We start from the raw sequence: 19286 nt of genomic DNA, 5'->3' as shown, positions 1-19286 counted from the left end.
AGAAGAAAAGAACGGATCTGGACAAGAGAAAGAGAGGGGCAGATCATGAGGGGAGGGCAATAACAAGTGTTTGAGAGAAAGCCAGTACACCAATATCAAAGAGAATGGGGTGCAGCAGAGGTGAGCAGAGAGCTTTGACAAGAAAGAGAAAAGTGCAGAAAGATGGTTAAAGGAGTGTAGCTTGGGTCAGAGGTAAGGCTGAAGTATCTCAGGTTATCATATCAGTCTGTCAGCTAGAGACTTCCAGCTATCATAGCCTGGCCATGTTGCTCTCAATCCCACACAATCCCCTTCTCTGTTCTCCAACCCAGCCCTATTGACAAATCTAAAACCAAGGTCACAGCAGTGTTTACACAGCCTTTAGCCCAAATTACATCATCCAAACGCCGGCCCACTGGATGCATCACACTGTCACTGAGAGTAAATGACCTGGCAGGCTGCCGTCCCGCTGAAAGAGGAGAAACAGAGACACAGAGAGAACGAGAGACAACCATGAGGCTGGGTGGAGGTGGAGTCAGATGAACAAAATAAAATCAGATTTTAAAAATGAGAAAAAGAAATGGCACAGGAGGATCATAGAAACTTATCAGAGTATTTAGTTTGTGCCTGTCACAAAACAAAGAAACAAAAAAATCAATGTCACCAAAACACAAACACATATGCACAACATTATTGTCTACCGTCTGTTTTCTCCTACGAGTCTACCCACCCGCTAAACAACAAGGGAGCATAATGCATATTGTTGTTGGCTTCCAATAATGATGCATAACCCGGTGGCTGCACAGGAATATAATACCAATATGTCAGGTCTCTGATTTGGCCACAATTTGCATGGTTATAATAGCTTATCGACTGGCTCAAGGTTGAGCTGGGCCAGGCGGCGTCACTGTAATGACTGGCTGTGTGCCTCGACAGTTTATTTCAAGCTTCTGTGGCTCAGTCACGAGGCCTTCTATCTCGTCAATACCCAATCTTGATCCCACTATCTGCATCCTGACAAAGTCTGCACAAACACATCTATCCCACTACTGCCAACAACATCACCCCAATTTCCTTCATCCTCTCAAACTTAGTGTTTTATTTTTCCTTAAAATATTCCTGTATCATACATTTCCCCAAGAGATCAATACAGGTGTAATTCATTAGGCCTTCCAAAATATGGTCATCTGCAAGTGCTTGCACATAAAGAAGCAATCAGCCCTCCCATTGTTGACATGGTGCCCGCCTTGTTGAGTTTTTGTGCTGTAGCACAAGTGGGCTCTATTTACAACTATTTTAGGTCTAGTTTAAATGTCATTTGAAAATTATGCAGGGAAGTATCCCAAATTACAAGTTGCTTTGACCACTTATTTGTCATTGCTGTCATCCCAAAGCTATAATATACAACTTAAGCGAGCTCTGGCACGGGATGCGGAATCAACCACTCTTCTCCTCCCTCTCCCTGCTTTGCTATGCTCGTCTACCACTATCAAATTACAATAAATAGGAAGGTAGCAAAACATATAAAACAGACAGAAATCAATGAAATTCTCTTATTAGACAGGCTTCACTCAAAAACTACAGATGTGAAAATCTCTGATATCACTGCTGTGTGAGCAGAAAGGACTTAAGTCACTAAAAACAGCTACCTCTGTTCCAGGACCCCACTTTGGCAAAGTCTATATGAATCCCTTCTGTCGTACGGACAGCTATATCTATTTTTGATGTGGATGGGTTGATAATGCTACCATTTGGGAAATTCTTTATTGTCAAAGCAAAAGTGAATTTGCTTTAACATTAACATTAATCCATGACTCATTAGTTTCAGGGTCACTAGTTCAAGTTCTCGGGCAGTAGTGACAAGACAGTACAAGTACACTTGTATGGTAGGTAAAAAATCTAAATATATTCATTGCTTGTTGTTGTACCAAACTCTTAAGATAATAGTAGACTGATTTATCAATGTATTTCTATTACCAAGATGGTACCCCCTATTATTTTATTATATGTAGCTGTAATACAAAGTACTATCACAATATGGAAAGAAAAGAGAAGGATCACAGTAAAAAATAAAGAAAACAACCTAATAGCTGCTGAGGGAGCTCTGTCTTCAAGGAGTAATGCTTGAGTTTGTCACTGGAAGTCTTTTCCTTCCCAACAGACTACAGCACTTGACAGTGTCACTGCTCCAACACTAACATTCTCTGAGTCAGTGTCAAGGGCACTGCCTTGAAAGAAAAGTGCTAAAGTACAGGGGAAGAAGGTCATACAACAAGAGATACCATGTGATCCCTGCTCAGTCTGTCTTCCACTGTGAGAGCTGTGATTGTACTAGTTCATAAAATAAAAGATATCTTAATTGTTAAAATACAACCTGCTGCTCTACATTGTACAGCATTGTACAGTTTTTGTTGAAAAGGTCTATGTGGATTAGAATATTTACAGTAAATAAGGATAAAGAACAAATCCTATCAAAACATAAGCATAATGTTGTTGCTAAGTTACAATATGGTGTTTTACAGTAAAATTACAACTATAGTAATAATGACGCAGTGTCTTTGGACTGTTTTTTCACATATCTATCCTGTATTTACATTTAAATAAGCACTTTCCTTTTGTCTAGAAATGGCACTCAAGAGTATCTAACATGACACAAGGAAACCCCCACATGAGAGCACGAAACAAATTGTTCCTCTGGTTGAGCACAATTTTGATGTTTGACAGAAAAAAATTAATGGGCCAATTCCATCTTTAGTTTTTTGAACATCAGAAAAAAAATGTGTTGTTAAAAGATATTTCCTTTGATCTCTAGGTAAATGATCGGTTGCACTGTATTTAAAAAACAAATCCCAAAAAGCATCCCACCGGTTGTCTGATCACAAACCTAACCCATTGCTTTGACAAATCAATTCTGAAAAAGCTGTTATGAAGTCATTTCTGAAATACAAAGAGGAGGAGAGGGGTTAGAATGAGAAGAAAGGGCTAAAGCAAAGGGGGTGGTGGAGACAGGCAAGCAGTGGTCCTCGGTTGAGAGGTCAGATTGAAGGCAGTGTGGCCATGCCCACTGTGGGCACTCAGCTGGAACTAAATGTGGATGCTGAGGCGCCAACAACTGGAGCAGTGCCAAGGACCTCTCACCCTGCTGAGCTTTCTCTGTCTCTTTTTGCCCAAGACTCAACAATGAGTGGGAACCCACTCCCCCACATTACACCCCCGCAACCCATTTTGTACTCATTCAGTCACTGAGCTTAACATTTTCATTAGGGCAAGTGCAGGGACGGCGGGACAGAAAGCGAAGATCGCTGAAGATTGAAGGAGTAAACTCTAGACCTCTGACAGTGATGTTACCCAAAATTTTCCATTCAATTTATATTTTAACACCCCTGTGGAAGATTTGGTGGTCATGGACATGTGCGTGTTTGCGTAGGACCACCCTCTCTGGGATGTGTGGGAGAGACAATGGGACCAGCGAGCCAGTCCAAACAGCTGTGAGTTAGGGTGTTATACCCCATTTCCAAACACACACACACACACACACACACACACACACACACACACACACACACACACACACACACACACACACACACACACACACACACACACACACAGACACCATCTGTGAACAGCAACACATGACAGAGCAAATAGGATTACAGTATGGAGGAAGACAAGGACGATGATCCAAACACCATAATATCATTTCCAAGAAAGGACCGGGATGGGGCAGGGCATGGGGCGGGCAGGTGTGGGGTTAGCCTGGGTGAAGGGTTTACCAAGGGGTGGAGCTTAGTTGGTCAGACCTACAGTGCAGTGATCTAATGGTTGCCTGGTTTGTGCATCACAGCTTAGCTCATGTTTTCCAAAAACAAGATACAGAAACTAGGCCAGGATTCAAGAGATGAAAAGCACCACAAATAGCACACCGGATAAATGAAATGCACCAAAGTTCACACAGTTCAAAACCTTTTTCTTTTTTCTTTTTTTTTTTTGCAGTACAACCTTGTTCATCTTAACTCCTTAGAGACTGAAGCTATTCAGAGGATATTATTGGATATCTAAAAACGTATAGAAATCCATGATTACAATTCATGAAACATAAAACTTGCATGCATGTGTATTGGGTATTTTATTTTTTAACAACAAACAAACAGTCTGTATGTCCACAATACTAAAGCCTGTTTTCTGTCTCCAAAGAGTTAGTGGGAATTTTATTCCCTGCTGTGTGAAGGCTGCAAAACAAAATCGGACCTTCTGACATGGTCGACATAACAAGTACTGAGTGTCAGCTACGATTAGACCCTCTGTTAAATCCTCTGTGTTTTCTATCATTGAAAAGAAACATTTTCATATCACTTTATCATCTTGTGATTTGTCGACTAATATTTAATATATTAAAAGAGATTATGGCATTAAAGGATTAGAGGTCTTTTAAGGAACCAGGAATGAATGCACAGTGACCTCCACACGCAACCATACGTACACATATGTAAATTTATACAAAAAACACTCCAACCATGCAATATATGAAAGAGATTACAAATTCAGTTTTTGAGAATTCTATTACGAAACCATCAGATTCTCTCTCATCCATCCATGCATTCATTTCTCTATTGATAGGTTTGAGGGCCTATGCGACACAAAAAGGCGGATCCTGGAGCCAGAGTAGCATAGGAATGCAAGGCATGGGTTTACGCTGTTAGGTTACATCTATGTCAAAAGTCTCATCATCTGAAAGACTACTTTTCTGAGTTGGGCTGGTTTGGCAGCTCTAGAGTAGCAACTACTGAGACAATCCAATATGAACACATCCACCGTGGTCCAGAGGAGCCAGTCTGACATGTGACTGGGTGTGACACCTAAATGTCAAAGGTCAATACAGATTTCAGCAAATCTGAACAGGCACAGCATGAGCTTATATTCAGGGAAGGGTGGGGGCATGGCTTGGCCTCCAACCCTTACCCGCTAAAACCCTTGAAGTTTTTTACCATGACCGAGACTTGACTTCTTCATCTGGGATGTTAGCTATACTAATTATTGCCTGATAGCCGTCTGGTGCCAAACGCAATTCACTTACCCCCAACTGCTGGTGCCAACCTTACTTAGCACTCATGTGTTTTCAGACAGAACGCGTGAGCCCCCACCTTTCTTCTGTTCTAAAAATCTACCTCTATTGTTTAGGGTTTTGTTATCTGGCCACATGTTGTTCAGCGGGTTTAGTTTGGGGCAAAGGGGGGCTGCACTATGTAACATCAGAAGTTCAGCAGGCATGCACTCTGACAGAAAAAAATAACACTTGAGTGGCCAAAGAAAAGGGATTAAAATGGCTCCAAAGATGGATTTGGAATTTGCGCCTCAGAATACTGACCCTATCATGTTTGCATCTCAAGGGTAGATACGTCTCCTCTCTGGCTGGGGTTTCTGTTGGGATGTGAACAAAGGACAGCACAGGGAAAGGTGGTCAGAAGGAGGGCCAGAGCACAGCTGTCAGATGAGTTGGGATCAAGGAATGGGAAGGGCAATTGCCTTCAGAGTCAGGAAGTCCAATTTATTTGCTTAATACCCCAAGGCCCTGTGTCCAACATTGTGGCGCCCTCCACTACTCGATCTACATGTCTACCACTTGGCCTAAGACCCCTTTCTCAGCCCTCTGTGCCACGCCCACATCTCAACAACAGCTCATATCTGGACAACCAGAGCTGGCCCAGATCAATGTGAGTTTGTCTGTGATTATCAGCATGTGGGTGTATATGTGTTGTGTATGGATGTGTGTTTGAGTCCGTATCACTAAGTGTTTCTACATGTGTAGGGCTATCTCTGAGCATGTCCGTGCGCATGTGAATCAGCGAACATGCAGTTTGTGTGTGTGTGTGCGGACAAGTGGCCTGTCTATGTTGATTAGATAAGAGGCGAGCCCTGCAGTAGGCGGACATGCTGGATGACCAGCACAAAGATGTAGAGGCAGAGGGAAGACAGGAGTGGTGTTTTTCCGCTGGCTCTGTAGTTTATCCCCGAGAGGCTCACAGAGGTGATAACCAGTCTGTCTATGGGTTACCCAGATAACTGTCTGTACACACAACATTCTTCTCCTTGGGAGGATATACACAAAAGTGTAGGTGAGTATCTGTATGTGCAGGAATGCATGCACACATATCTTCACCCGGGAATAAACACTCAATGCACAAAAGTACATTGTTCAGCATATCCTGTCACAGATGACACGGGATCCACAGGGGAATTAACCCTGTCTTACTAGTGACAGGATAGACGTATGGCTATATATGAATATAAAGAAATGACACAACATCACCAGTAGCCAAAACCTCATAGTGCAGACAGAATGTGCACACCATATAAAAGGATCCCAAAATGTGGTTCTTTGGCTTGAAATACATCTGTCATCACAGTATGAGAGAGTGCGACCAACATAAATAACAATTACACCATTTAAAAACCAAAGCAATTACTTAGAGAGGGATTGGTTTGGTGGTTAAACAAACGCACTTAAGAACACTGAGGAAAGCATAGCAAACTACACTGTATGACAAATTTATCGCCCCGTAGCTTTGACTCAGAGTCAGGCCATTTTCAAAGCCGAAAAATCAGCTGACACGCAGGCCAAAGGTCTCTTGGAGTCGCCCAGAGTAGTGACAGGCCAGCTACGGTCAGAGGATGTTGGTGGATAAACAAGAGAAGCAGGAAATGAGTGTTGAGGATTAGGAGCCATAGCATCAGTGAGGAATCAGCGCAGCCTATCTCATTACTCGCAGGCACAATAAGCACAACAACTCTCCGTGCACTTTATAATTGCTGCTTCCTAGGCCACAAACAAGCTGTGTTTATTACTCCTTTCTACTCCTTGGTGCATTCACTGGAAAAAAAAATCATCCTCTAATTGCCACATTTCTCTAAAACTTGCGCACATCGGTTTCACAGGCGGTTTATCTCCTGTCCTAGAGATGGCTGGTTAACAAAGTTTTTATCTGTCAATGTGGAGCACAGGGGAGGATCCAAGGTCACTGCTGCATACTCAAAAACTGGCTGGTTGTGGAATCTACTTTTCACTTTGTTTACATAATTATATAAATAAGATGTAATTTCCTTTTTTCAGCAATAGACAAACAGACAAAGACAAACTTTATAATTTGAAGCTGATTGTGGCTCAAGGACTTTCAAGGATGATTTCTTTTTTTTATTTTCTAATCTAATCACTTCTTTCGCAATTATTTGCACTCTAAAAGATATAATCACAGTTTCCACTTTTTTATTTCATAGAAATGACATTAAATGTGCATCTAATTATGACCTAACTATTTAAAAGAGAACAGAATAGGTGAAACTGCTGCCACAATATATCAAAAAGGTTTAGCTCAACAAACGCAGTGGGTTTAAACTAACAAAAGAACAACTAAACCCCTTGCTCATACATGCTTGCTGTGTTCACACATAAATACACTGACATATTAAATTGACTGGCTTTTCCAGATGTTGGATCTCAGCATGGGTTCTTCGGTCCAGCAGCTAGGCTTGCAGTATGTGCACATGTGTGCATGTGTGAATGGATTTGTGTGTATTAATTAAACATCTAAACCTTCTGAACTGGCCTTATGAACCCATAACAATAACTTAGTCTCAGTATAAAAAGAAATGAGTTATTCTGAAAACTGCGATCATAAAAATTTATTAAAACTGAGGAGCAACAAAATTCTGTTTTCACCAAAATATAATCACAGAATCTCTATTTAGAGTAATTTACAGACTGTTCAAATTAAATTAAGATACAGTAAGATAGCAGCTAATCTCCACATGACCATAGCTAGTTCTGCTGGATGAAGCTGCTGTGCAGATGTTTCAGTATTTGAAGGGCGCACAAAAACAAAATAAGCCATAATGCTACTATTTAAACAAGTGTAAACAGGTTTAAAATGAATACTCTCTTGAACTTGTAAGTGTGAACCTTTAACGGTTTACTGTGACACTCTCATATGATTAGTCAGTAGATTAACCTCTCTCAACCCTAATCTACTTTATCCCATCAACTAAGTTCACCTAGTGGTGGGACCTGTGAGGAATACTACATTCACTAAACATTTACCATATTTACAATAAAATAGGATTTAGAATTTCAGAAGTAATGCTGTATAATGGAATAAAAAGAAAAACTCCAGCAACATGGGGGAAATGGGTACTATTAGGCTTTGGGGTTTTCCTATCCTTTCATCCTCTCAGTGATAAGATCAATGTCACTAATGATGAAAAGATTTATCAGAGGGAGGTTGATACATGAATAACATCACTGTGACACTTGTGTCTGTTGGGTGGCAGCTCATGTCTTGTTAATGAGAGCACAGTGAAATTGGGAGTTATAATGCTAACAGTGGTTATGATTTTCTGTGCTTTGCTCCACTAAGGCTTATTGGATTAATTCCACGTTGGGGAATGCACCTAAAACCAATCTACAGCCAGAAGCCAGAATGTTATTAGGGCATTTCCTGCTTTTTGCCCGCACCACAACCCAACCTGAGGAAAAGTGGCTTGAATCCCATTCACTTCTGAACAAGAATACAATGGCCACTATTTTCCATCGTCATCTTTGCAGTTGATCCTGTTGATGCTGCAGCCACCAAATGTGGCACACGCACAGTTTGTGTGTTCTTTTTTCTAAGTAGTTTGCCACATGTCGAGGTCAGGGGTAAAGGCTGGGCCGATTAGAGCCTATATCAACTCAATGAGAAGAGGCCATATGGGCAAATGAGATCCATGTCTCTGAAGCACTAATCTGGGGATGCCCTCTCAGTGACCAGGGATGGACACTATCCACAGCAGTTAAGAGGCTTGGGGATTCGAAAGCAGCCAGTGGCCTGCTCTACTGTACCCTGTACTTTAGCTCCTCCGTTTGACCCTGAATACTCAAAAAGGAAAGAGCTTGGCCTTGAACATAAAAGGAGAATTAAAAAAACAGGGTAAACACATACAGTACACTTTACAACTATGTTGGCGTTCAGCCAAAATTTCCACAAATAATATGAAGGAGTCATAATAATATTTAAAATGGTGTCATGTTACAACTGTTTCACAAACTGCAGTAAAGTCTGGCAGAGATTGTCCAAAGAAACCCAGCATCTGGTTCTGTGTGACCAGACTTCAGGTAATTCCTACATACCTCAAATATTTTTATCTAAACCCGTAAACATCCAGATGTATTTTTTTCAAATCCAATGTGTCACAGTTCCAGTAAAAGCCTACATGTACAATCCAAGTCTATGCATAAACAATATAATGTTTTTAGATGCTGTATACTGTACTGATGTGTTTGAAGCAATACCTTATATATAAAATAAAAAGAAAATAACTAACGACAATATCCACAGCAAGTACAGTTATTAAAATAATAAGCAATAAAATACTGTGTGTTTGCCACCAAGTAAAAAAAAAATCATAAATCCAGCAATAGGAGGTATGGTAAGAGAAAAAAATAAATGTGGAGCTAAAACAAGGAGGAGGGGGTATTTATTAGTGATTCTGCCCCAGTGATTGGCTGCAAGGCGGGTAGCAGAAGGACAAATGGACAAATCTGAGGAACTAATAAGAGTGAATACAGAACGGCCCTCATGGGCAAATCTGGCACTAAGATGATAATGAGATTATAAAACCACACTATATTGCAGCAAATTGTATAAGTGTTTCATTGAACCTTGTTGAACTTTCATTTATGCATGCCAGGCTCTTTCCCTTTTTGTCTCTCCCCTTTCTTCTTTTCCCTGGGATGATGGGTAGAGTGTGAGGAAAGGAGGAGAGGATAAAATGCCTCCTGGATACAGTTTACCTAGTGCAGGGGGTGAACTGAAGACCACAGACTGGGCTTTCCAGACATGCTTCTAGTTAGCATAATCACAATAGCCTTAACTGTTAAAGTGCTCTGCATATGAGATGTGATTATAAACCACACTTTACATCTTGTCAGCATGCAAATGTCATATATACCTATATATCTATGCCCAGAAGCTGATGGCTACCTTTCAAAAACCTGTTTATTTTTTTGATATTTTCCATTGGAATTAACTTAACCAATTTCAACAAAGCTGCATGAAGTGTGACACAAAAATGACTTCTTTCTTTAAAGGATTAAAGGTTTTCACACTTTAAACTAATTTTTGGTTTGTCCTAACCTAACAAATTGAATTTTGAAAATTGAATCTTGAATCTTCTGAAAATCTGAAAATGACACATCACACTGTTGAGGTCCATTTGTTTTGGTATTATTTCAAATGTGTTTTACAATTACTGATGAAAATAATGTGCACTCTGCCATAACTACTTTTAATAATTAATTATTACTACTGATGTAAAGATACTATATGCTAGTTATCATTATTAACCAGTCACTAAAGCAATGTTTTCACATAACTTAAGTTGTGAAGACAAGCTAATTCACACGGAACACTCACGAATGTCACGTCACTGATGAAGAATTATGTCGATTTTAGGTTTGACAAATTATAGTATTATTAACTTGATGTATTGATCAACTTAATTTCCTCCTGTTTGTCAATAAGGACAAACAAGTGGACCCGTAGAAAGGGCTTGTCTATTGACTTTGCTGGCATATCTTTGATTCTGATCTGAGTGAAGATACAAGTCGGACAGAAAGCAAAGCACTGGAATAAATCAATAAAAGCAGGCAGTCCTCTAGAATCGAATCAAAGAATTCAATCAAAGTGGTCAAGTCTTTGAATCAAAGGAAATGTCCCTGTGAGATAGTAACCTACATGACAGCACACAATGCCCTGTCACCACGGGACAATGCTGTGACCTGACAATGGACTGGTGGCAGTAAATGATCTGAGAGAAGGAATCAAACTTTGGAGTAGGAGCCTATCAAGGTTGGGTAATAAATGTTGGAACAAAGATTTCTGTAAAAACACGTCATGTAAGCATACTACATCCCCATATGTAGATTTCTGTGTGTTTATTTTGTCTATGTAGATTTCACATGCCAAATCAAACTTAAATACATTATTATTTCACTTCCATGCTCCATTGACTTCCAGACTAAAGTCTGTTAAGGTACTGTAGTCCGGCTGAAGCTTTAGGAGGCTAGTGTCAATCAATTCGAACAAAGTAGGAAGTTACAAACTTCAGGGTGGCAACATTTTATACATTGTCTGCATTATTGCAGACAAAACTCATAACTGATGATAGTGGTTGGTAAGGTTTTACTTTTTGTTACTGCTGTTTATATTTATTTATATATATTTTAGAAGCTGTTGAATAAGCGAACAATGACCATTCCAATCCCAGTTAATAGGAGAGAAAAGAAAAAAGAGTCCTGATCATCTGTCCGCCATTCTTATACAGCATACAGACAGAATTACATGACAGACTTCAGCTAATAAGGACACCAGGCACATGTGCAGTCACAGACAATCACAAGCATATACCAACATATACTGTACTGTACCAAAAACAAAGACACCCTTAAGACAGCCCAGAAAAAAATAATAATAAATAATAAAAAAGCCAGTGAATACCAAGTATTTCTGCCATAGACTTAACCATTTCATATACACCTCTAACCATTCAATCACTCTAAATCAGATATAAATACAAATAAAAACAAAAGAAAACAAAACCTAAGCATGAAGATATTCTGTACCGTCAACACTCTCATTTGCTCATATCCTCTGTTTATCTCTTATACACCAGACTCTTGATAATGAGCCAAGGTGCCACTACAGCCAAGGCAGCTGACACTTAAATACATCACAATCTGTATTTTCGAAAAAGAGTCTGGCTCTCAGACTTTCATTTCACAGGTGCTTCACTATGTAACAAATCCTATATGTTACCTTGAACTTGCCTCCAAGATTGCAAACTATCTTTTTATGGCTTCATCCATCAAAATGGATATATTCTAGACGCATCTTTATACATTTTCCAAAATTCATCCAGACATATATGGTAACAGTGGATTATTGGGATATTCACTGGAATTTTAAATAGTTCGGGTTTGGACATTGTTTGGCTTCCCAGCATACATTAGTAATGACTGACCTACTAGAGGGTCAGTGGGGTTTAACCTGACTGACACCTTAGTTAACACATGCAGGTTGGGATGTTGTACAAATACTGTATAAGCCTGAGTGCAGGTTTGGGTATGACATCATTTACAGAACCACAGACTGTTTTAGTGGGTCCATGCACATTAGTTACAATACATAACAAGTGTCATGGTTATTCATGGTTAGGCACGTACCCTTTGTCTCCTTTGAACACTCTATTTATTTATGTTACATACAGTTGTTACATGTAACTTTTAATGTCTGTAAAACATAACAGGAAAATTAGTTATTGAGAGGGATTTAAAAGTTCCATCCACCTAAACATGAGTGGTGCAACAGACAAAAGGTTGATAGTATTCCTTCTTATTTTTTGCTATGCACAGCCAAAGAGAAGGCTTTGTTATTATAAAGATATTTGTTATCCTGTCAAGACAGACTAAATTCCTTTGAATAAACTCGCAGAATGCAATCCACAGCCAACCAGTCTCACTGTCTGATTTAAAATTTAAAATAAATTTGGAAATTTATAGTTTTTGGTAAAAACACTTGCTAAGATCTCCAAGTCTCCAAGGTCACATGTCAAGATGTCCACTATTATTATTATTATTGTCAGAAATCACTGTTAGATAGTGCAGCATCAACTGGAAATGTTACAGAGAAAACACTACAAATAGGACTTTTGAACTACTGAATCCATCTAAAAGAAATCAATTTTAAGTTAGTATGCTATTCATATGGTTTAGGTTGATGATATCAAAGTATAATCACAGCTGAAAACAAATTGGGACTCCTTCTTACAAATCAGCACATTATAATGGCTTTTTGGAATACATGCCAATACCAGACATCATGAGTCAGCATTTTCCACATCGTTATGATATGCTCTGTCACAAATGTGACCCAGACAGATCTAACCACAGTGAATTCAGGTCAGAGGTTAAGGTCCGGTTCATCAGAGTTGACCTATTTCCTGTAACACCAGTGCAACGTGTGCCGGTCAGGCTAAGAAAACACTGAAACACATATGTAAAAACACGGGGACAAACACACACACACACATTTTCATGTGATCTTCCATAGAGGCAGCGGACGTCCGCCCTACCAAGCTGAAAAAACAGTGGGTCGGGGGGGAGCGAGGTTAATTTGAATGGGCCTGAGTTTCCTCTTAGAAGAGTTAAATCACACAAACATCAATCAGGCGCTGTCTGTGTTTATATGTGCGGTGAAGAGGTGCAGACAGTTGGTGCTGTTTCACGGTCAGCAGTGCATGGACGGGAGGGTTACAGTCAAGTTAAACCTAGAGCAGGACACAGCGCATTTGCATCAGGGGAATGGCAGCGTGAGTGTATTGTATGCATGTTCGATGTCAGCCTGTTTGACTTTTTATTCAGGCACTCTTTCGGCAGGCACTCTCCGTGGTGTCTTGCTACATCAATAACTGTGAGTCATAGAAGTATGAGCCTTAGGTAAAGGAGAAAGGCAGAGTGACCTCTCATGCCACAGCACAGGAATTATTTCTCATTTCTATAACAATATTGCATCACTTTCCAGCTAACGCACTGCTATTTTAAGTCTAGATACAAAAATCAAGAAATCCTTTCAACAAAACGCTCACATCTAATTATGAGAACCCTAGCAAAAGAGGAAGAAAAGTGGGCACAAAAGCTACATACAGCTATGTATTTATGTTGTGAAAGAAAATGAAAGTGAGCCTCTTTCTGCAGTCTATTAGGGTTAATTACAGCCTTGTGTTAGGATGCTTGTAACAGAGTGGAGTTGGTAATTAAAGTACAGGTAAGACATTAACTTACTTTTGTTAGCCATTAATCAGTGTTTACCTTCAGAGAGCTCTCCCTTTGTAATTAATAATCAGCTTGGACAATGAGTAATCACCCAAGAGGACATTGTGTGTGCATGTGTGTGTGCTTATATGTGTGTGTTATTAGAAAAATGGGGTTTTCCCACCTTTGAAATAACATCTTTACTGATCACACAACTGGTCATCCATCTAACCAGAAAAAGTCAATGAACTAAGCAACACAAAAACAGTGGAGCACTCACAAGAGAAATGACTGGAAGACCATATTTTAACTCTCTTCTCGTCAATCTATTTTGTGTCACCCTCACTCTCTGTCTTGGCATCTGTTTGAAATGATTATATCTTGGGAAAGCCTCAGCCACCCCACTTAACCAGCAACCCATTCCACAACTTCTCTGTCAGCCTTACAGCTACTCCTCTACACACACACAGACACACACACACACACTCGCACACAAATGGAGCTTTTCCAGTAGGAGATTGGTTCCACTTTATCTGCATTTTTAGCCTGTGTTCAGTGTGCTTCTAACTGATAAAATTCTGCTTGTGTGCCAGGCCACTGCCAAACGCCAGAGCAATGACCTTTTTGGGGGAACAAATTCCTTTTACAAGATGGATAAAAGAATACAGTGAAGAGAAGAAAGGCATCTAAAAAAACTAAGAAATGAAAGGAGAGGAAGCAAGCCAGTCAGAAGCGAAGGGAATGGGTCCAGGTTTTATCGCATTTAAAACAAGACATGGAGATGTTAGCGAACACCCCTGCTATGCGTCATTCTCCCTCCCTCTCTGGGTCCTTCCAGCCCTGTCAGAGTGCCATGCTGGTACCGGTGTTGCTTCACAGATGATTAGGAAAAACAGACAAGCTCTGCCTCCACTTCTCCCTACCTCCTTCTGCCAAGAGTCTACCAGCATGGAAAACACAATCATCATATCATCACTGCACCACACAGGGAGGCAGGACACAAGCAGAGGAGGGGAGAGGAAGATGTACTGAGAGACTCAGAAACAGACATAAAGACTAAGGAGAGAGAGAGAGAGAGAGAGAAAAAGAGCCACAGCAAGACTCGTCCTTAAACTGGTTCTCCCATCATGCCACCAGACCAGTTCCAGTGCCCATGTCTAAGCACACATCCAAAAATTTGTACCTTCAGGCATTTTAGTGTGCAAGTCTGATCACACACACACCATTCTCCACAGCCGTCAAGTCGCTCCGGGACTGGCTCAGCCCGGTTCCACACCAGAATGATAGTTCACACACACACACACACGTGCACGAGAACAAGGATTCAACGGTCCTTTCTCTGTTGGTGAAACACTTTGTGGTCAATCCTGATGACCCCCACCTACAAACACACACACATAGTGTTACCACAGCAACCCAGACAACAGCAGAAGAGGGGGCTGTGTGTATGCTGATTGAAGTGCTGGGCCACGATGCCCTGACAGCCTTCCCTCAACCTTCTCTCAACCTCGTCACCTCTGCTGCTCTGCCGTGACTCTCACCACAATGGCTGCTGCCTGTGAACCTGCCAGGCTGCCAAGGACACAAAGACGACTCAGTCAACCTTTGACATCAGAACCTGCCACCAAAAGACCAGAGACAAGCTGAGTTGGCAGCTCTGTTAGCAGGCCAGAGATTCAGATCTTTTCAACTTGGTTAAAGTAGCAGAAGTCAACAGAGCGCAAGTCAATAGTGCACGCATACAGATGGACGCTGTGTCAAACAGGTTAGTGTTAGGACAATGTCAGACATGCCAGCAGTTTCCAAAAGTAGACTTTGAAATCTCGGCTCAAAGAGTGCTGTCTTCTGGCCCTCATCAGTCACTGAGAGAAGACATAAAACATCAAGGTAAAAACCTGACATTTGAACATAAAATACAGTATGGGTTTCGTATTGAAGGCCAGATGACATTTCAAGGAGCTGATTCACTGGTAGATGTTAAGGCCATCCACCCACCACACGGCTCCAAGTGGAACACGATGTTTCAGTGGCCAAGATGAGATAGCTGTGCTAGAGATGTATTCACTGACATGTGGAGCATGTGTAAGATGACCTATACATTCACCATGATGTCACCAAGGGAAGAATGCAAAAACTGAAATATGAAATGAAAGCAAGCTTTGTTCAAGTGAATATCTCTGCTCAGCTGGAAGTGTTGTTCAATGATTAAGGGGATATATTAGGCAGCAAGTGAACAATTAGTCCTTAACGTTATGGAGTTATGTTGGAAGCATTTCTAAAATGGCAGATCTTGTGGGGTGTTTCTGGTTTACAGAGCCAGTACCTACCAAAAGTGGTCCTAGAATCAATGAACCAGCAAAGGGGTCACAAAATCTGAAAAAAGTTACATACTGTATTCTTTATTTCATGTTTAAGGCTTGACTCTCCTTTTGTGTCTGTGTGTATATGTGCCTGTGCGTGCATGCCCGCATGTGTCACTCTTCAAACAACACTGCAATCATCATCTCTTATCAACAGTCATGTTGAGGATTACAGCTTTCATCCCTAATCCTACATTAAGGACACATTCTTATGATGGCCATGACATCATCAAGGCCAGTGCACCACAGAGAGGGCTCGGGACCAGGAAGCCAAATAGGAGAGGATTAATGAATAAAGGAGACATAGTACATGATGAAAAAGAATGAGTGAGAGGGCACTGCAAAGAAAATGAAAATAGAAACAAAATCAAACAGCAAATTTTGGTAGCATGTATGAGCATGTGTGTGTGTGTGTGCGTTTCAAGATAATCTGCCACTGCTTCAGTTTCTCACTTTCTCTCCTAAAACCTTCAATCTTCTCAACAGTCACAAGCATGTGCATGTACACACACACACACACGCACACAAGCCCATGCTGCAAATACTGTGAGCACACACCACACAGCTCCAAATGAACTAACTGAACCCTAACAATCTACACATGTGAACTGCTATAAGCCAGTGGTGAACACATACAGTGTATAGAGGTACAGCATTCACTGAGAAATGCCTTTGTATTTTGCACATGTCATTGTGTAGGTTTTCCCTGTACAATTATTTACTTACTGTGAGTGAGACACTCTTTGTGACTCAAGTTTCCTTATCGTGTACACTTTACTCTCAGCTGTGACCAGAGACACAGTGTCTTAGAAAAGCACACAAACATGATGACGTCTTTTTCAGATCATTCAATTGTTGAGGCTGCATTTAAATCACCTGTAGTTCTGGTATATGAACAATTTAATTGATGTTTCAGCATGTATGTAACAGTTTTAAGGCCCTTAATTAATCAAGTCAAATTCATTGCACTGGGAAACTGAAAGTGGTCCAATCACGCTGTAAGAAGATGTTGATTAATTATATTATTACTGTTGGAACGTGTTTAATACCTGCAGAGACTCGGGGGCAGTCTGGCAGCATGGGATCCAGCGGTGTGTCCAGGGGTTCTGGACTTGATACCCAGTTACAACAGTGCTGTAGGGAAAGGACAAAAAGAAACCAAAGAAACTCTGAGGACAAATTTCACATCATTGCCATAGGTTGATCTACAAAACACTGGGAGGGAGAACTGTGTACAGGAAATGAATATGCGGCAACCTGCATCCTCCACTATTACACAAACACAAATATAATATATACTCAAAATAAAATATAATAAGGGATAGGAGTTTATGTCTTTTATGCTTTGAAAGTATTGTGTCTTTTTTTACTTACAATGAAAATATGGACCAAGAGAGACAAAGAAAAAAGAGAACAGGTGGGGAGGACGAGGAAAGAGACAGTAACTGAGAAAGAGGCGTATGTATAACTGAGCAAGGTGGGGGAGAGAAAGAGAAAGAGAGAGACAGGAACAAGCAATTAAAAGCTTTGTGACATGTTGCTCAGACAGCTTGGCGTTTGTTTGTGGTGGAGAGCTGAGGCCTTCTACCATGGTGGATCAGTGGGCGTCCTGGGGGAGGGTGTCTGCCCAGCTTGCTGACCCATAACCCCCTGCAAACACCCCTAGTCCTCTCAAACCCCCTGCGGTTGACAACTCCACTGTCAGAAAGAGGAGAAGACCTCTTTATCTCGTTTTTGCTGTCTTCATCTTCCTGTCGTTGTGGTGCTTCGTCTTCTACTTACTAGGTTATTTCATACATATTAAGACCAAATCTCACGTACCTTTACCATACTGTATCAATTTCGTACTACAAAACAACATACTTCACCATGGTTCGAGTTTTCATTCCCTGGGTCGGCAGACGACAACATATCAAAGTGTGTTTTCCCTTTTGACCGTGCAATGTGGACTGGTATGCTGTGGCTTGTCAGGTTAGTACAAAAACAAGTGAAAAGCAAGAGAGGGAAAGAGGGAGGCTGAGAAGGAATGCTTACAGAAGACGTTCCCCAGATAAGATAAAAGTTCAATAGAAGAAAGAGAAAATGTAAAGAGATTAGAATGTGCAGCTGGCGTCCTTGTGAATTGCTGCTTATCTGCCCTTGTTTACTTTCACCCTGGCCCTTTGACAGCCATTACAGTGTTGGGCATGCTTGTGTGTGTGCACGCACTCGTGTTTGTGGGTCAGTAATTACATTGCGGGGGGTCTCCCATGAAGATGTGCAGCATTGTGAACCCTCCAGTCTCACATACACACACACAAATGTACACATGCTTGCACATTTTTGCCCTCAGTGACCCCTGACTCCCATTGCTGTGAAAGGGGAGGGACTGGATAGACAAATCTATTAAACTTCTCCCACTTCAGCCACTCCTAAAACACATATAAACACACGAGAATTCAGGGTCACATCACACTTCTCCTCAACTCATCATGCCCCAAGTTACCCCAAACACACCAACACACACTCACACTCCTCCCAGATTGATGTTTTCCTGTATAAGTATGTTACGCTACAAGGGAACACAGGGTATACTTAGATTATTTGAAGCCCTCCTGGCTGTTGTTTTTTGTCAACGTTTTCTGCAGCTAGGCTAATGTCTTCTTTATTGCCTGCTTGACATATATTACATCATCTTTAGATGCACTGTGATTTATTTACTCTAAGCTTACACAAAAATATAGAATCTTATTGCGAGAAATCATGATGAAACATCTGGGCCATGTACGCAAATCCATCAGTATCATGGTAGTAGTAATGTCTACAAGTAAGTAAACAAAATTCAGTTGGGAAATGTGTATAAAAAGATCTATTAATAAAATAAAGTCTCTCTCATGTGTGATTCATTCCTATCCAATTAAACGCAGTAAAAATGAAGGTACAAACTGAATATGCCTGTTGAATAGTACAAATGCCCTTTCGCTCTCTTTTTCTGCATTTCATGTCTTCAGCCCTGTCAATCAGAAGTGCTTGCAGTCGAATGGGGTATGGCAGAAGAAGAGCCAAAGAGGTTCAAGAAAGATCAGCAGGGAGATGAGGGAGGGTGGTGGAAGAGGGGGGTTAGT

The 19286-nt window shown here is 40.8% G+C and overlaps 1 protein-coding gene across 2 annotated transcripts in view; it reads right to left on the bottom strand.

Moving 5' to 3' along the window:
- fam172a (family with sequence similarity 172 member A) overlaps positions 1-19286 on the bottom strand; it is a 136069-nt gene that overhangs the window by 24418 nt on the left and 92365 nt on the right. The window contains exons 10-11 of one of the 2 annotated variants that reach the window (XM_026342895.1): positions 17232-17316; positions 16909-16966 (exon numbers count right to left, since the gene is read on the bottom strand). In XM_026342895.1, the coding sequence (XP_026198680.1) occupies positions 16909-16966; positions 17232-17316 (143 nt within the window). The remainder of the gene's footprint in view (positions 1-16908; positions 16967-17231; positions 17317-19286) is intronic. The other variant, XM_026342894.1, reaches the window with a different exon arrangement.

Source organism: Anabas testudineus, chromosome 9 (genome assembly GCF_900324465.2).
Source record: "Anabas testudineus chromosome 9, fAnaTes1.2, whole genome shotgun sequence".
Classification (NCBI taxonomy): Eukaryota; Metazoa; Chordata; class Actinopteri; order Anabantiformes; family Anabantidae; genus Anabas; species Anabas testudineus.
Note: the sequence above shows the minus strand (reverse complement) of the source record. Positions and strands in the feature narration are given on the sequence as shown.